The 13,627-nt window shown below is 32.4% G+C and overlaps 1 protein-coding gene across 3 annotated transcripts; it reads left to right on the forward strand.

The window, feature by feature from the left end:
- Nucleotides 1-1,120: 1,120 nt before the first annotated feature.
- Nucleotides 1,121-10,265, forward strand: LOC132724199 (SRR1-like protein). 3 transcript variants are annotated; one of them, XM_060709019.1, is made up of 8 exons: nt 1,121-1,255; nt 3,158-3,198; nt 5,476-5,514; nt 6,012-6,127; nt 6,946-7,044; nt 8,349-8,503; nt 8,727-8,772; nt 9,689-10,265. In XM_060709019.1, exons 1-8 carry the CDS (start codon nt 1,158-1,160, stop codon nt 9,866-9,868), a joined length of 774 nt encoding a protein of 257 aa, XP_060565002.1. In that variant the 5' UTR covers nt 1,121-1,157; the 3' UTR covers nt 9,869-10,265. The 3 variants fall into 3 exon arrangements, with proteins under 3 accessions (XP_060565002.1, XP_060565004.1, XP_060565005.1); XM_060709021.1 differs by having other exon boundaries at nt 1,147-1,217; XM_060709022.1 differs by having other exon boundaries at nt 1,221-1,318.
- Nucleotides 10,266-13,627: the final 3,362 nt, after the last annotated feature.

A 13,627-nucleotide genomic window follows, 5' to 3' on the forward strand; every position in this document is an offset into this window, starting at 1 on the left:
TGGTCCATGTTTTTTTTTCTTATTAATACTTTCAACATTATTGAATCTATATATGATTATTTTATGTTGTTCGTTTTGTTTGATTATGTTTTACTTAATTTTGTTATGCATATACTCTTTTTAAATAACATGTTTTTTTTTAAGAATTCATGTTTAAAATTAAAACGGATTAAAATCAATAAATGTCATTTCAATGCCGTAAAACACACTACAAATCTGTTCTATTAAAATATACTGCAAAAATAAAGAAAGAGTACTAAAACAATGGCAACAGTAAGAATCGAACCACAGACCTCTCAATTATCAGGCATTCTCTTTACCGACTGTCCTATTGTGAATTAACGAAAACTTTCACATAAAGCTGGCGTGACTTTCAATCGATGACTTATATACTCCACATTAATTCTCGTAAACTACACGGACCAAACCGAAGTGGGATCGAATATTTAAATGAGTCCTATATAATGTATTCAAAATTGACAGGTCAATAAAATCAGACTATAAGGATCGATTACAAACACGAAATGGAAATTCTCAATTTAGAATTACAATGTATTTGTTTTTATTCAGGCTACATATTACGTATTACTTCACCGTGGTGCAGGGGTATCGCGCTCGTATCGCGCTCGTTTAGGGTGTGAGAGGCCTAGCTAAGGTTCAAATCCTAGTCGAGGCAACTTTTTTTTGATGTGTCCTTTTTAAGGAAGTAGCCACGATATGCAAGGATAAAGTGTGGCTGTCATAAAAATGATTTTTGATGCAACTCTAGTCATGCAAAATTCCATATGTATCAATCTCAAACTGTTATAGAAAAAAATCTTAACGCAGTCGCTGCGTAAGATGAATTATAGTACAATGTATATAAAAATAAACCTATATAGGAAAATACATACAGATAGTCAGTATGATTTAGATTGCAAAGATCAGAAAATACCACAGAGCATGCAGCCCTTTGATTAAATATGTCCATATGACAAAATATCTTAGACACTTACTAAGAAATCGACAAAAACCTAAAAAAAAATACATTTATAAGCATCACGTTTTAATCCAATGACCTGATGGCCCATTGAATCTTACGGTTTTTCAGCCATTTATCACTACATTTATCTGACCGTGAACATCTGAAATTCAATAATCACATCTGACCATTCAAAATGGATGGTTTCGTACCGGCTCGAAAAAAGAAACAGAAGAAGTCTAAGAACTCATTAGATGTAATTGGAAATCATAAACAAAGGATAGAGGATATTAAGTGTGATACATATCTATGTTCTTATTAATTCTGAACAACATGTCTCTTCTGTAAATGTGTATGGTAATCAATTGTAATGCGATTTCGTGACAGTTTTTACGAATTACGGACATTTCGGACCACGGACGTTTCGGACCAGACATTTCGGACCAGATTTTTTGGTCATTTCGGACCAGATTTTGGGACATATCGGACCATGCGATGGTCATTTCGGACCATGATGGGGACACTTCGGACCAGAACATATATTCCTTTTTATATATAATTATTTGTTATTTCAGGATGTATTTACAATATTTGACATTTTTTATATTTCATGATATTCAAAATGCATGCAGTAAAGACCTGTCCGACGGGATTTTAACATTTTCTGATAAGCTTATATTACCATTGTTTTGACTATCCATGTAAATACTTCTATCGTAATTCATTTATGTATTTCTATACGCTGACATTTTTTTAATATTGAAAAAAATTTAAAACAATAATAAAATACCTTTAGATCTATATTGGTAAGCGTAGGATATACGCTGAATATACATATTTAATGTCAACTTTATCCAAATTAAATCGTGATCTAGAAGGTATTAAAGAACAGCGACATCCTTGTCAATGCAGTTTTTCACACGTTTTAATTGCTGAATAGAGCTCGTTTAAGTTACGATTCACTCAATTAAAGAAGTATGTATGTAATTTTCACCTTATTTTACAACAAATATTCAAATTGATTGGATTAGATTGGCATGCGATTAAAGTACAGTTTTAATTAACAATAAACAACAAACAAATTGATTAATTGTAAACAAATTTGAAGTCCAGACTGCAATATAAAAAGATGTAAAAATTGATCTATTAATTTTAATGGTAAATAAATATGTTGTAAATAATCTATATATATTTCGCCATGTCTTTTTTGTATATATTTTAAAATAAATTGTTTGCAAACGTGTGTCATTAAAACATTGCTTGTTTGTTTTTTAATTTTCTTCATTTATAGTGTAAAATATATAAAATCTAAATCGGGATAGGTGTAAAATCGTCCCATTGTGTCAATATATATATATAAAGTTTCTTTAGTTTATCGAATAATTGCCTAATATATCAAAAAAAAAAAAAAATTAATCTGGTCCGAAATGTCCAAAACAATGGTCCGAAATGTCCAACACATGGTCCGAAATGTCCAACACATGGTCCGAAACGTCCAAATATCTGGTCCGAAATGTCCCAAAATCTGGTCCGAAGTGTCCCGAAATCTGGTCCGAAGTGTCTGGTCCGAAACGTCCATGGTCCGAAATGTCCTATTACCGTTTTTACATACTGTCGTGTATTCGGACGTTCATTCTTTTCGGATAAATTTGTTTGTACACCTTAAAATACAAGCGTAATTACTATACAGTGCAATCTTAAATACACTGACAGTGAGTGAAGCATCAATTGTTTAGCTTCCATCAGAGTATAGCTTAAGCATATTGCAGCAATTACACATGCTCATGTAGTTTAACTTTCCCTGCAAGAAGCACTGCTTTAAGTCTGTAATTAGTTTAGTTTATACAAGTTTCTTACAAGTCTCTAATTGATTGCTTGTCAATGCAGCATACCTGCATATGTTACATTTGAACTAATATCATTATGTTTTTAAACCTCATTGCCATTATTGCAAACTTGAAAAGTTCTCGGCACTGAAAGGGGTTTGACCAAATTGGACCTCCTGATTGAAAGTTGACGTTCAACCACTTCGCTATAAGGGTTACAATAGTGCTTTTATATGTGGCCTACACCTATAACATTACAAATTTAGCTGTAGATATAATTGTATTTTCAAGGACATTGAAATATGGTGAAACAATAAGGATTTTGAATATATTTATGTTTTATAAATTGATTTGCATACTTTAATTTCAGGTTTGATATCTGTTCCACACAGTTCTTCAGAGAAACGGCTGGTAAGTTTTATAATGCTATATGTAACTTTTGATACTACCTTATAATTCAGATTAAAATATCACAAAAGTCAATTGATCCAAGTGCAGATGGCAGTACATTAGTCCATAGATTACTTGAGAGGAAAAATAGCAACATTATTTTAAATCTGTTTAATTAACAGATTAATGTTAGTTCTGGCTTAGTGATTAATGTGTCTGCTTGACTGCCTCTGCACAAAAGGTTTGAGCACTGCTGAGGTCACAACAATGTTCCCTCATATGACACCAGTACTTGTTAGTTCTAGGGTGGTTTAGATACAAAATGTAAGCTACAACTTTTTTTTCACAATCTAGTTAAACAGCATGCCCAGTCACGCACTACACAGCGTAATTCACACACAAAATTTTAGATGCACACAAAAAAAATGTAAGCAGAGGGTACATGCAGGCAAAGTAAAATCGTCAGAATGAATGTTTGGTCAGGGATAGCGTAATATGCATATAAACTAAATGTAGTTGCCATCTACCAATGGTTAGGAACAGTACAAACCCGGTCACTATTGCATGTCTGCTTTCAAAGTCATCTCAGTCTGATTTTTAAATATTTTAGTCATGTCTTGATGTCACATGTACTATCTTAAGAAAAAAAGTTTTGGATATTTACAACTGCCAAAAAGTATTTTGAGTTCTCCAATGATCAGCAAAAAGTTAGTCACTTGATTTTTTAACAACTACCTTCAATCGTGAGCTTTACATATGTCATATGAAATGAAAATATAAACAATTGAGATTTTGAAATAAATGTACATAATTTCAGATATACAGAATTTTGGTAATGGGTAATAATCGTATGGAGTCGGACTAAACAAAAAATCAGTGATTGTAATGGTTGTTATATTGCTACCTTAACCCATTACTTCATATACACGCCTTTTAACGCCTTTATCACCGCCCCCCCTTTTTGTTGTCTCAAATGATGAAAATATGCCTTATTTAGGCCCCCAACACTTGTTTTTGTTTGAGAAATGTTGTTAAAAAAAGTGACCTCTTTTTCGGCGCGGCCCCCCAACCAAAAGATACATCAGGGGGTTGCCAGAAGGGGGATGTGCCCCCTTCTTTTTGGGGGGTTTGAAGGGGGGCGGAGTCCCCCTCATCGCCAAGAAAATTTTGGACTTGTGAGAGGCTGTAAATGACCCCAGATTGATCATAAGGTAATGTGTAACCAACGCTGAAAAGCATTTGACTCTATCTCAATCCATTGAAAAGTTACAGCACTTTGAAATCAATTTTGATGGAAAAAATCAACGCAAAATAGTGATTTTTGGCAATTTTGAGATGTCCCCTCGTTGCCATGGTAACAGAAAATTTAAGCCTGAGCATGTTGTTGCAAGGGCAATGGTCCAGTCAACATTTGTGCCAAGTTTGATTAGTGTTGAAGCAGTTTTTATAGTATTATAGCAATTTGAACTTGTAACGGGAGACTTTTCAATGAAAACAGCCATTTTTCACAAAATGCTCATGAAGTAATGGGTTAAGTGATGAGTTTGTGTCTGTGTTAGTGGTGAAAGAGCTGTTCATTAATATCATGTTGACTAAAATATTCTCACAAAAAAAACAAACAACATGTTTAAACTTATGTGACTGTGTACCCCCAGATTTTGAAATGTACCCCCAATTTTCAATGACGGGGGGTACATGTACCCCTACATTTGAAATTGAGTGGGCATGCTGGTTAAAGGAGGTCATGTTTAAAACTAAATCTGTGTTTATATTTGCTCATTATTTAACCTCTTTCAAGTTCAAAATTAATAGAAACAGATTCTGACAAGGCCTAAAATAAGGTATTGTTTGTTTTCAATCCAGCTACCAACCTGCAAAAAAAATCCTTGCTACCCCCAAAAAATATGTCTTCTGTCCAAAAGAAAATGAAGATTTTTAATAAATATCGAAGCAGAATTAATTGTCTTATGTTTTTGCATGGTAGATATACTAACTAGGGTATGTGTTGAATAAATTTTGGTTCTAAACTTTAAACAGATTCACATTTTATTTTAAATCCATATGCTTCAGATAATATATAATTAAGATTTAAATGGTAATTACATTTTTGTGTGTTCATTAAATAAAATAATTTGAATAAAAAAAACCATCTTTATACACAACTGAAACTGATAAATATGGGTTGCGAGAGGGGAAACAAAGGTATTTTTTAAGGCTGGTCCAAATATTATTATTTATGTGATACATGGATATAAAATTTAAATCAAAACTTTATTTATTTTAATTGTTTATTTACAGATTCTATTAAAATGGTTCTTCAAGAGAAATTAACAACAGGTAAACTTAATTTCAATTAGCTTTTGTAGTAAATTATTTATGGTACAAAAACTAAAAAAAGTCCAAACAAATGGAAATTTTGTCTATTTTGAAAAAGTCTCTAACTATTTACAGTAACAGATGATCACTGTGTTAACTCACAATACATGTAAGTGATTCTCTTTTTTTTCTCTTTATTCTTTTTTTGTGTGGAAATTTAAGTTTGAAGGTTTAATGGTATGACTTAAAAAAGGGTTAGCAAAAAAAAGTAAAATCGTTTGACTTCAAACCACTTGACTTTCGATTCTTTCATGTGAGGAAGCTATGCAACTGCCTTAGTGGTTGGTGGCTTTTAACTCCTGTGCCTGTTTGTTTCTGAAATAATGCGTAGAAGGGCACCTGAGGTCTTCCTCCACCAGTAAAGCTGGAAAGCCGCCATATGACCTAAACTGTGTTAGTGAGACGTAAAAACCCAAACCAACCCAAAAAAAATCTTGAATAAATACTTTCTGTTTTAGCAAAGAAGCAGTCATCAAACACAGATTTAGTTTGTTATGGACTTGGCAATTTCATGGATTCCTACATTGCCAGATACCAGCTGGCATTACTTCTGGCACTTAGAGAAGAATTACAGGTTACTATAACATTTATCTTCCCTTTTTTGAAATTATTTATTTTAGTATAAAATGTTTGAAATTTTGTAGATACAGAAACCAAGGTCATGATTTCAAAGTTTAAATATTTTGTTGATTTAAGTCATTGAATCAGTTTTCACATGACATTACTTTTTTCTTTTTATTTAAAGGTCCATAATGCTCCAGAAATGTTTTAATTTTTACTTCTTAAAAGCTTTTCATTTTTGGTGTACTACATGTATATTGTAGATCAATTACCTTCTTTTTCTTCTGCTTCTATTTGGCAATTTGTACATTTACAGTGATTTAATATTTTGTATGTCAAATTACTACTTTATTTACATTTTGCTAACTTAATTTACAAATATTTTAATGTTTACTTTATTGGTATTTTCTTTAGGTAACAAACATTTAATATGCTCTAAAACCAATATTTAAATGATATAAAATTCATATTTGTCTTTTTTGAAAAAAGTAAACATTATTTGTTTGTGAGGCGTATTAATGTGCCTTCAATTTGGTGAAAGTTTTTTTTACAATACTTATTGCATGCATTTTTATTTAGAAAAAAAAGCAAATTTATCTTTTTTGATTATTTCAGACTTTGTGAAATTGCAAAAGAATGTAAAATACTGTAAGATTCTACTTTTAACCCTTTAATGATTGTAAAAACTACATAATATGAATATTAAAGCTTTTCAATTACCATCTGAGTAGGAGAATGAAATATTGGTTTTTTAAGATGTTTCATCAATTATTTCAATATATAATAATTCTAAAAGATAATGTTTGTGTACAATACCGACAATATTTACAGATAGTAGAAGGATGTTGTGAGATATATGACCCACAGTTTGTACCAGAGGAGGGAGCTTTATTATCTGAATTAAACTTTACTGTGCTGCAACACAACCAGGTACATTGTATGTTTAAATACTAAAAAACTTCCACTTGGTTGTCATTTAAATACTTCTGCTATCATTTTTGACTTTATCACATATACAAAAATATGTTTTTGGAGTTTTGAGGCAACCCAAAATGCATGTTATTAAAGCAGTGATGTAAGACTATATGAATATTACACCGGCTGCCGGTACAGACCGGAATATCTAGCTCGAGGGTGACTGTTTACGGCGGTAACGAGGCTCTGCTGAGTTTCCGCTAAACAGTTACCGATAGCTAGATATTCCCGTCTGTACCGACGGCCGGTGTTTGATTCTTTTTCTTGCATATTACATATCAACTATTTTCAGAACAGAAATTACGAAACTGATATTCTCATGACGCACTTATTTCTTATAGTAGCATATGAACGTACAACTTCATTCATAACGGTTAAGTGACATCATCATAAGAACGCAATTCATTCATAAAAGGCGCGCAGCAATGACGTCATTTAAAGCACGTGACTTGTCTTACATGGGGGGTGTACGACAGGGTTTTCTAGCACCGGTGTAAACGGTAGATAATCCTGTCTGATATGGAAGAAAGCCATTTTGGCCACAAGCTTTGTCTTAATGACATCCCAGAACTTGCATCCACTCAGAATATTTGGTCACTTAGACCGTTAATGTACTGTTTAGGATACTGTGTTTGATCCTTAGTGAAAGAATATGTGCCCTAGTGAAATATTTGGATAGTTCTGAGTAATTATACTAATTCATTTGACTCTTACCATGCTAAATATCTAAACTGGACTTGCCATGCTTTCATTCTTGGCAACACAGTTATAGAGAAAAAATTCAAAATATGCACTGACTGAATAGGGAACAGTGCAGACCATGATAGGATTGCACAGTGGTGCCGGCTAATCTTGGTCTGCACTGGTTGCCTGGGTAGATTCAGTTGCTGTCAGCAGGATAAAAGTTTTGGTACCTTAATAATGTTTAATTCAACCCACCTTGCTATTAGAAAAATTCACAAACAAATTTATGTGGAGTTTGGCACATGGCTTGAACATGTAAACATGACATATCCTACGAAACAGCTCAAGTCTATTGAAATATGAACATGATTCAGTATACCAGTTCACATAGATGTTTTCTCTCAGACGCTCTTAATTGGTCTTTATTAAAATGTATTTATTTTGGGTTTGGTTAAATGTCTGTTTCATTGTCTGACTCATGTATAAAGATTTTCTTGCTTTACTTACGGAGACATCTATGTTAAAGCAGAGACATTGTAAATTCCCTTGTACTTATAAAGTTGTATATTTTGTAGGAGGGTAAGAGAGAGTGTATTGAAGACAGAATTACAGTTTTCTACATGCCTCATTGTGGTAAAGCCCTGTATAATAATGTATTGTGGAGAAATTGGGGACAACGGTTAGAGAACATCATCGTTATTGGCAACAGCTTCACTCATATGATTGAAAAGTAAGTGTAGAGAGATTTGAAACTGGTATGATTTATGTTAATCCAAATTCTACCGTTTCTGATTTTCAACTATCATACATATTTCTTACCTAACATAGGACAGCATTATTGATAGTCTGAAAGGCGCTTGAAATTTCCTATAAAGAAGTAAAGACAATTGAAATAATTTTATAGATTATACTGCAACACTTGGATAAAATTTATTTCACTGTTGAATTTTCAGTACACCTTCAAGAATTCTGGAGAGCACAGCAAATTATGTGATTAAGGTGAGGAGTGTTATGTTAACTAGTTTGCTTTCTTATTTGTTGCTAATGTACTTTTGTTTAATGCATACATGCTAGTTAATACACATTTTTAGCCAACATAGGTATTAACAATTCTTTGAGGTGCTTCCGTGTCCGAGTGGTTAAGTTGTTGACTTTAAACCACTCGCTCCTCACCGCTGTGGGTTCGAATCCCGACAGGGACTTGGATTCTTTCATGTGAGGAAGCTATCCAGCTAGCTTACGGAATGTTGGTGGTTCTACTTAGGGGAAATAATGCACAGAAGGGTACCTGAGGTCTTCCTCCCCTGGTAAAGCTGAAAAAGTTGCCAAATGACCTATACTACGTAGGTGTGACGTAAAACCTAAACAAACAAACAAATAATTCTTTACTTGCCCTTTTGCAACTCAGTATTGTATGCAATGTTCCTCTCTTATTTTGAAAGATGTCTAGCACAGAATGAATGGAGATGATGACAGTGTAAATTGCACATTTATTTACCATCGGACAATGTGTACTTTTTAGTTTACATACATACTGACTGCATTTGTTTGTACTTTATCAATTAACACTTTCGATATCTGCATCTGCTTTGGTAGCCAGATAATTGAATACGAACTTGGTGACATTTAAATTCTTTTGTTTTCAATATATCTGTTGATCAGGCAAAGTTTTAATTGAAACATTTTTTTTTCACAGTTTTCAAATTGTCAATATGTAACTGTAGCATACACTTAAAGATGGTCTGGTGCTGATAGATGGACATCCTGTTTTGATATATGTACCCCTATTGATTGCACATTTAATATATTCATTTCCTGAATTATGTTTCAAAGGCAAAGTTTACTGTACTAAATGTACATTGATATAAATAAATATAGTTTTCAAAATTTGAGCTTCTAAATCTGTTGTTTACAGATTCAACCATATACACAGGAAACTTTGTTACAAGTTCCGTCACAATACGAGGATGTTTTCAACGACACAAGTATCCACACCTTTCGATCACATGACCTGCAAAATGTTCCTGAAAACTTTTGGCAAAACTGTCCCGAGCCTGTGTATGATCCCAGTGACGCAGAAATTATTTTCAGCTGACATAGGTCATGTTTAACTTTATGATCTGTTGTCTGAGAATAGTGTTATATCACATTTTTATGCCCTTTCATATGTGTAAGCTATTTTTATCTGTAAGCCAACTAAATTACTTACAGAGCGTTGGTAGTAGGGGTGTAATGTTTATCTGTTTAAACAAGTACTATCTTTTTTAGCTAAAAACCAGTTAAAAATTCAATAACCGGTAACCAAAATAATGGATAGAGGGCCTATACCAGTAAAATATTGTAAATTATATATTTATTTTCACTTTCTGTTTAAGTTTATATATTTCTGTTAAAGCATTGAAATTTTGTAATATGGAAACTTGTGTGCAAGAAAAATTTTGTTATGTTGTAAGATTGTTATCTGACTTCGATAATACATTTATACAAGAATACTATTTTGTTTGTTGTTTTTCTTCGTTATAATATCATTTTTTTAGGATTTCATGTTAAATTGATCCAAGGCACACAATGTATATGAAATCTTTATGCATTGCAGTAATATGAAAGATACATTGAAAAGAAAGAAACATGAAATATTTATCATCAATACCAAAGTATCTTAAACCAATGATGTTATGTTGAATCTGTTTGCTAAATTTATTTTAAAACAGTTTTTTTTTATTTTCACTTATTCAAGCTACATACAAGAAAAGGACTCTATGGCCAAGTGGGTAAGGTTGCTGACTCAGACTCTTTTGCACCTAACTGCTGTGGGTTCAAAACACTTGAAGCTTAATACTTTAATGTTAGATAGTTTTCTCCCTTGTCAAATAGAAAAATCCCTTACTGCTTCAAAAAATGTTTGTGCTGAAAAATCCTAGCTCTTATGGGCTTATCTCACACTCCATGTGCAACACATCATTACATATTCCCAAACATACACTTGCACCTCACTGGTGTTGGTTCTAAACCCACTGGAGACTTGATTCTTTCGTGTTACATGTAGGATAGCTCTTCAGCATACAGAAGGTTGGTGGTTGTACTAAGGTGCCCACTTTTGCCTGGAATATTGCATAGGGAGTTTTCTCTCCCATTATTCGATTTAGACATAATGTCGCATCCTTTACCTCTGTCAGCATGACTTAAATAAAATTCAACCTGTGAAATTACATACAATTGGTTTTGAAGGGAGAAAATAAAAATACTAGATATGTAGAGCTGTTAAATATATATTATTTTTTTTACTTTTTAAGAAATATACATACAAAATCCATAACATAAAAAATCTTAAATATAAAAGTATGAACAAAGTTAATTTTGACAGTTGACTAAAGAGGTTGTTAATATATTCATGTATCTATTAGTAACAAAAATGGAAACCAGAATCGAACCATATTAACTTGCCTACAAGACAAAACTTTTCCATGCAATTTACAGTGTTATTCTGCACACCTCAACTTTTAAGTGGTTTAGCAATGACAATAATAGTACAGAAGTGAGAGCCTTGATCCAACTAGTCAACTAACAAACATTTCACAAATCAAAGCAGAAGTGGCATGTTAATATTTCTTTTATTACACCAAACTTTAGTACATCTTGAATAGAAAGAAAGTACTTCTATGCCTGTGAAAGAAATTATGTCTCTGAAACAACAATACTTTTAAAAACTTTTAACAAAAAGTAACATAAAAAAGAAAGCTTTCAGCAGATATCAATGTAATTGTTATGACAGCTTTAGTACTCAAACTACTCCTAACATGCATACAAGTTTGTAGAATCTACTACGCGATTATGCACCACTAAATTTTAGCATTTTAAAATAGAAATATGTCTGCTCAACTTGATCTTTTTACTGAAGGGATAACAAGTCTAATGGTCATTTGTCTCTTGTTGCTGATTCAGAAATCATTTGGAGTTGTCTGACACTTGTGGAGAAATTGATAATTACAGGTTTGTTATCTGGGAAAGCCATCAAAAATACCCAACCACCGAGATATTACCTAAAAATGTATAAAAATCTGTTTAAAAACAAACAAACAAATGGTGTTGAAATTTCTACAGTATAAGGTTTGCTGACGCATCGGTAAAGAGTGAACACATCTATGTAATAAAAAATATTAACTGATGTAATTAACTGAGATTCTTTGTTGCATCTCTCTGTTAACATTTATTTTATTTCTTAAGGCAACATGCATTATGAACTGTAGCCTAGCAACTTGGGTTGAATTTTTTCTCTTTATATTAAAAACAAAAAAGTTCAAATAACTAAACAATTATGTGTTGAACACACACCAGGAAAGAACTTTACACAAGTCTTTGACTTTCTTTTTGATCCTGTATCACATCATGTGGTTGTACATAATTGTACATGTTTTAACTAGATGAAACAAGCAATTATCATAGTATTGCAAGCAATCCATAAGTCCCCTACCGGTAAGAGCCTAAGCAACATTCTGAAGGGCCATTGGCCATTCACTTATGTTTCTATTTTAAGTGATCACAGTGAACAGTTTTTATGTACAGACAGACAGAGAGACTGAAGGACACTCTAAAGTTATTTTTTAAACATCCCTGTTATCAAAATATAACATTTTTAAAGCAAAATTTTAAAAAAGGAGATAACGATGTCATAAATGATGTGAGTGTAACAAAGAACAATTAGTAATGAAGGTATGAATATTGAATGTTTATTTTGAATTTGAAGTAAATGAAAGTTAAAAGAACGAATAGGAAAAATAAAAAGTTTAAGGAGGAGATAATTCTGGAAATATGGATGCTAGATTTATAAACCTTGTCATATTATTGTCATATTATTATGATGTGGGAGTTTGAAGAAAATCCTATCATAATTGAAGAAAATTACCAATTTCTCAAAAAAAAGTCAAGTTCAAAAGGGGCATAATTCTGGAAATAGTCTTGCTAGAGTATTGAACTTTTTCACAAATGTTGAGTGATAATAAGAAACATTTATATGAAGTTTGAAGTAGATACGTTCAGAAAAAAAGAAGTTATTAAAAAAAACAAAGTTTTTTTCATGAAAATTTTAAGTTCCAGGGAGGTAATTCTGATAAATTTTGTGCTAGAGTTGTAAACTTTGTCACATATGATGTGGTTGATGACTATCAACTTATATTTAAAGTTTGAAGAAAATACCTTAAGAAATAAAGAACTTATAGTGAAAAAACTGAAAAACTAGAATCAGAAATCTTGAAATTCAGTCTATTTGTTGCCATAGCAACCAGAATTTTCAATACAGGAAGATAAGAAAAGAATGTGCATTATTTCCATACTGCCATCTACCAATATGTCAAGTTTCATAAAAATATTTTCAGTAATTTTTGCGTTATCACTGGATCCAGGTTATGTGTAAAATTTGCCATATTTTCAGTCTATTTGTTGCCATAGCAACCAGAATTTTCAGCATAGGAAAAAAAGAAAAAGACGTGCATAATCTCCATACTGCCATCTATCCATATATCAAGTTTCATAAAAATATTTTCAGTACTTTTTGCGGTATCGCGGGATCCAGGTTATGTGTAAAATTTGCTATATTTTCAGTCTATTTGTTGCCATAGCAACCATTATTTTCAACATAGGAAGAAAAAAAAAGACGTGCATAATCTCCATACTGCCATCTATCCATATATCAAGTTTCATTAAAATATTTTCAGTACTTTTTGCGTTATCGCGGGATCCAGTTTTGTGGACGGACGGACTGACGGACTGACAGACGGACGGACAGACAGACGGACAGACGGACGGAGGGTAAACCTAAAGTCCCCTCCGGTAAACCGGTAGGGGACTAATAAATACT

The sequence above is a fragment of the Ruditapes philippinarum genome, unplaced genomic scaffold, assembly GCF_026571515.1.
Source record: "Ruditapes philippinarum isolate M1 unplaced genomic scaffold, ASM2657151v2 ctg4427_1_1_1_1, whole genome shotgun sequence".
NCBI classification, from domain to species: domain Eukaryota; kingdom Metazoa; phylum Mollusca; class Bivalvia; order Venerida; family Veneridae; genus Ruditapes; species Ruditapes philippinarum.

Coding starts and splice junctions, on each gene's coding strand:
- LOC132724199 (XM_060709019.1), top strand. CDS start 1,158: ATGGATGGTTTCGTACCGGCTCGAAAAAAGAAACAGAAGAAGTCTAAG. Junction 6,128..6,945: donor CACTTAGAGAAGAATTACAG/GTTACTATAACA, acceptor CAATATTTACAG/ATAGTAGAAGGATGTTGTGA. Junction 8,504..8,726: donor TTCACTCATATGATTGAAAA/GTAAGTGTAGAG, acceptor TTGAATTTTCAG/TACACCTTCAAGAATTCTGG.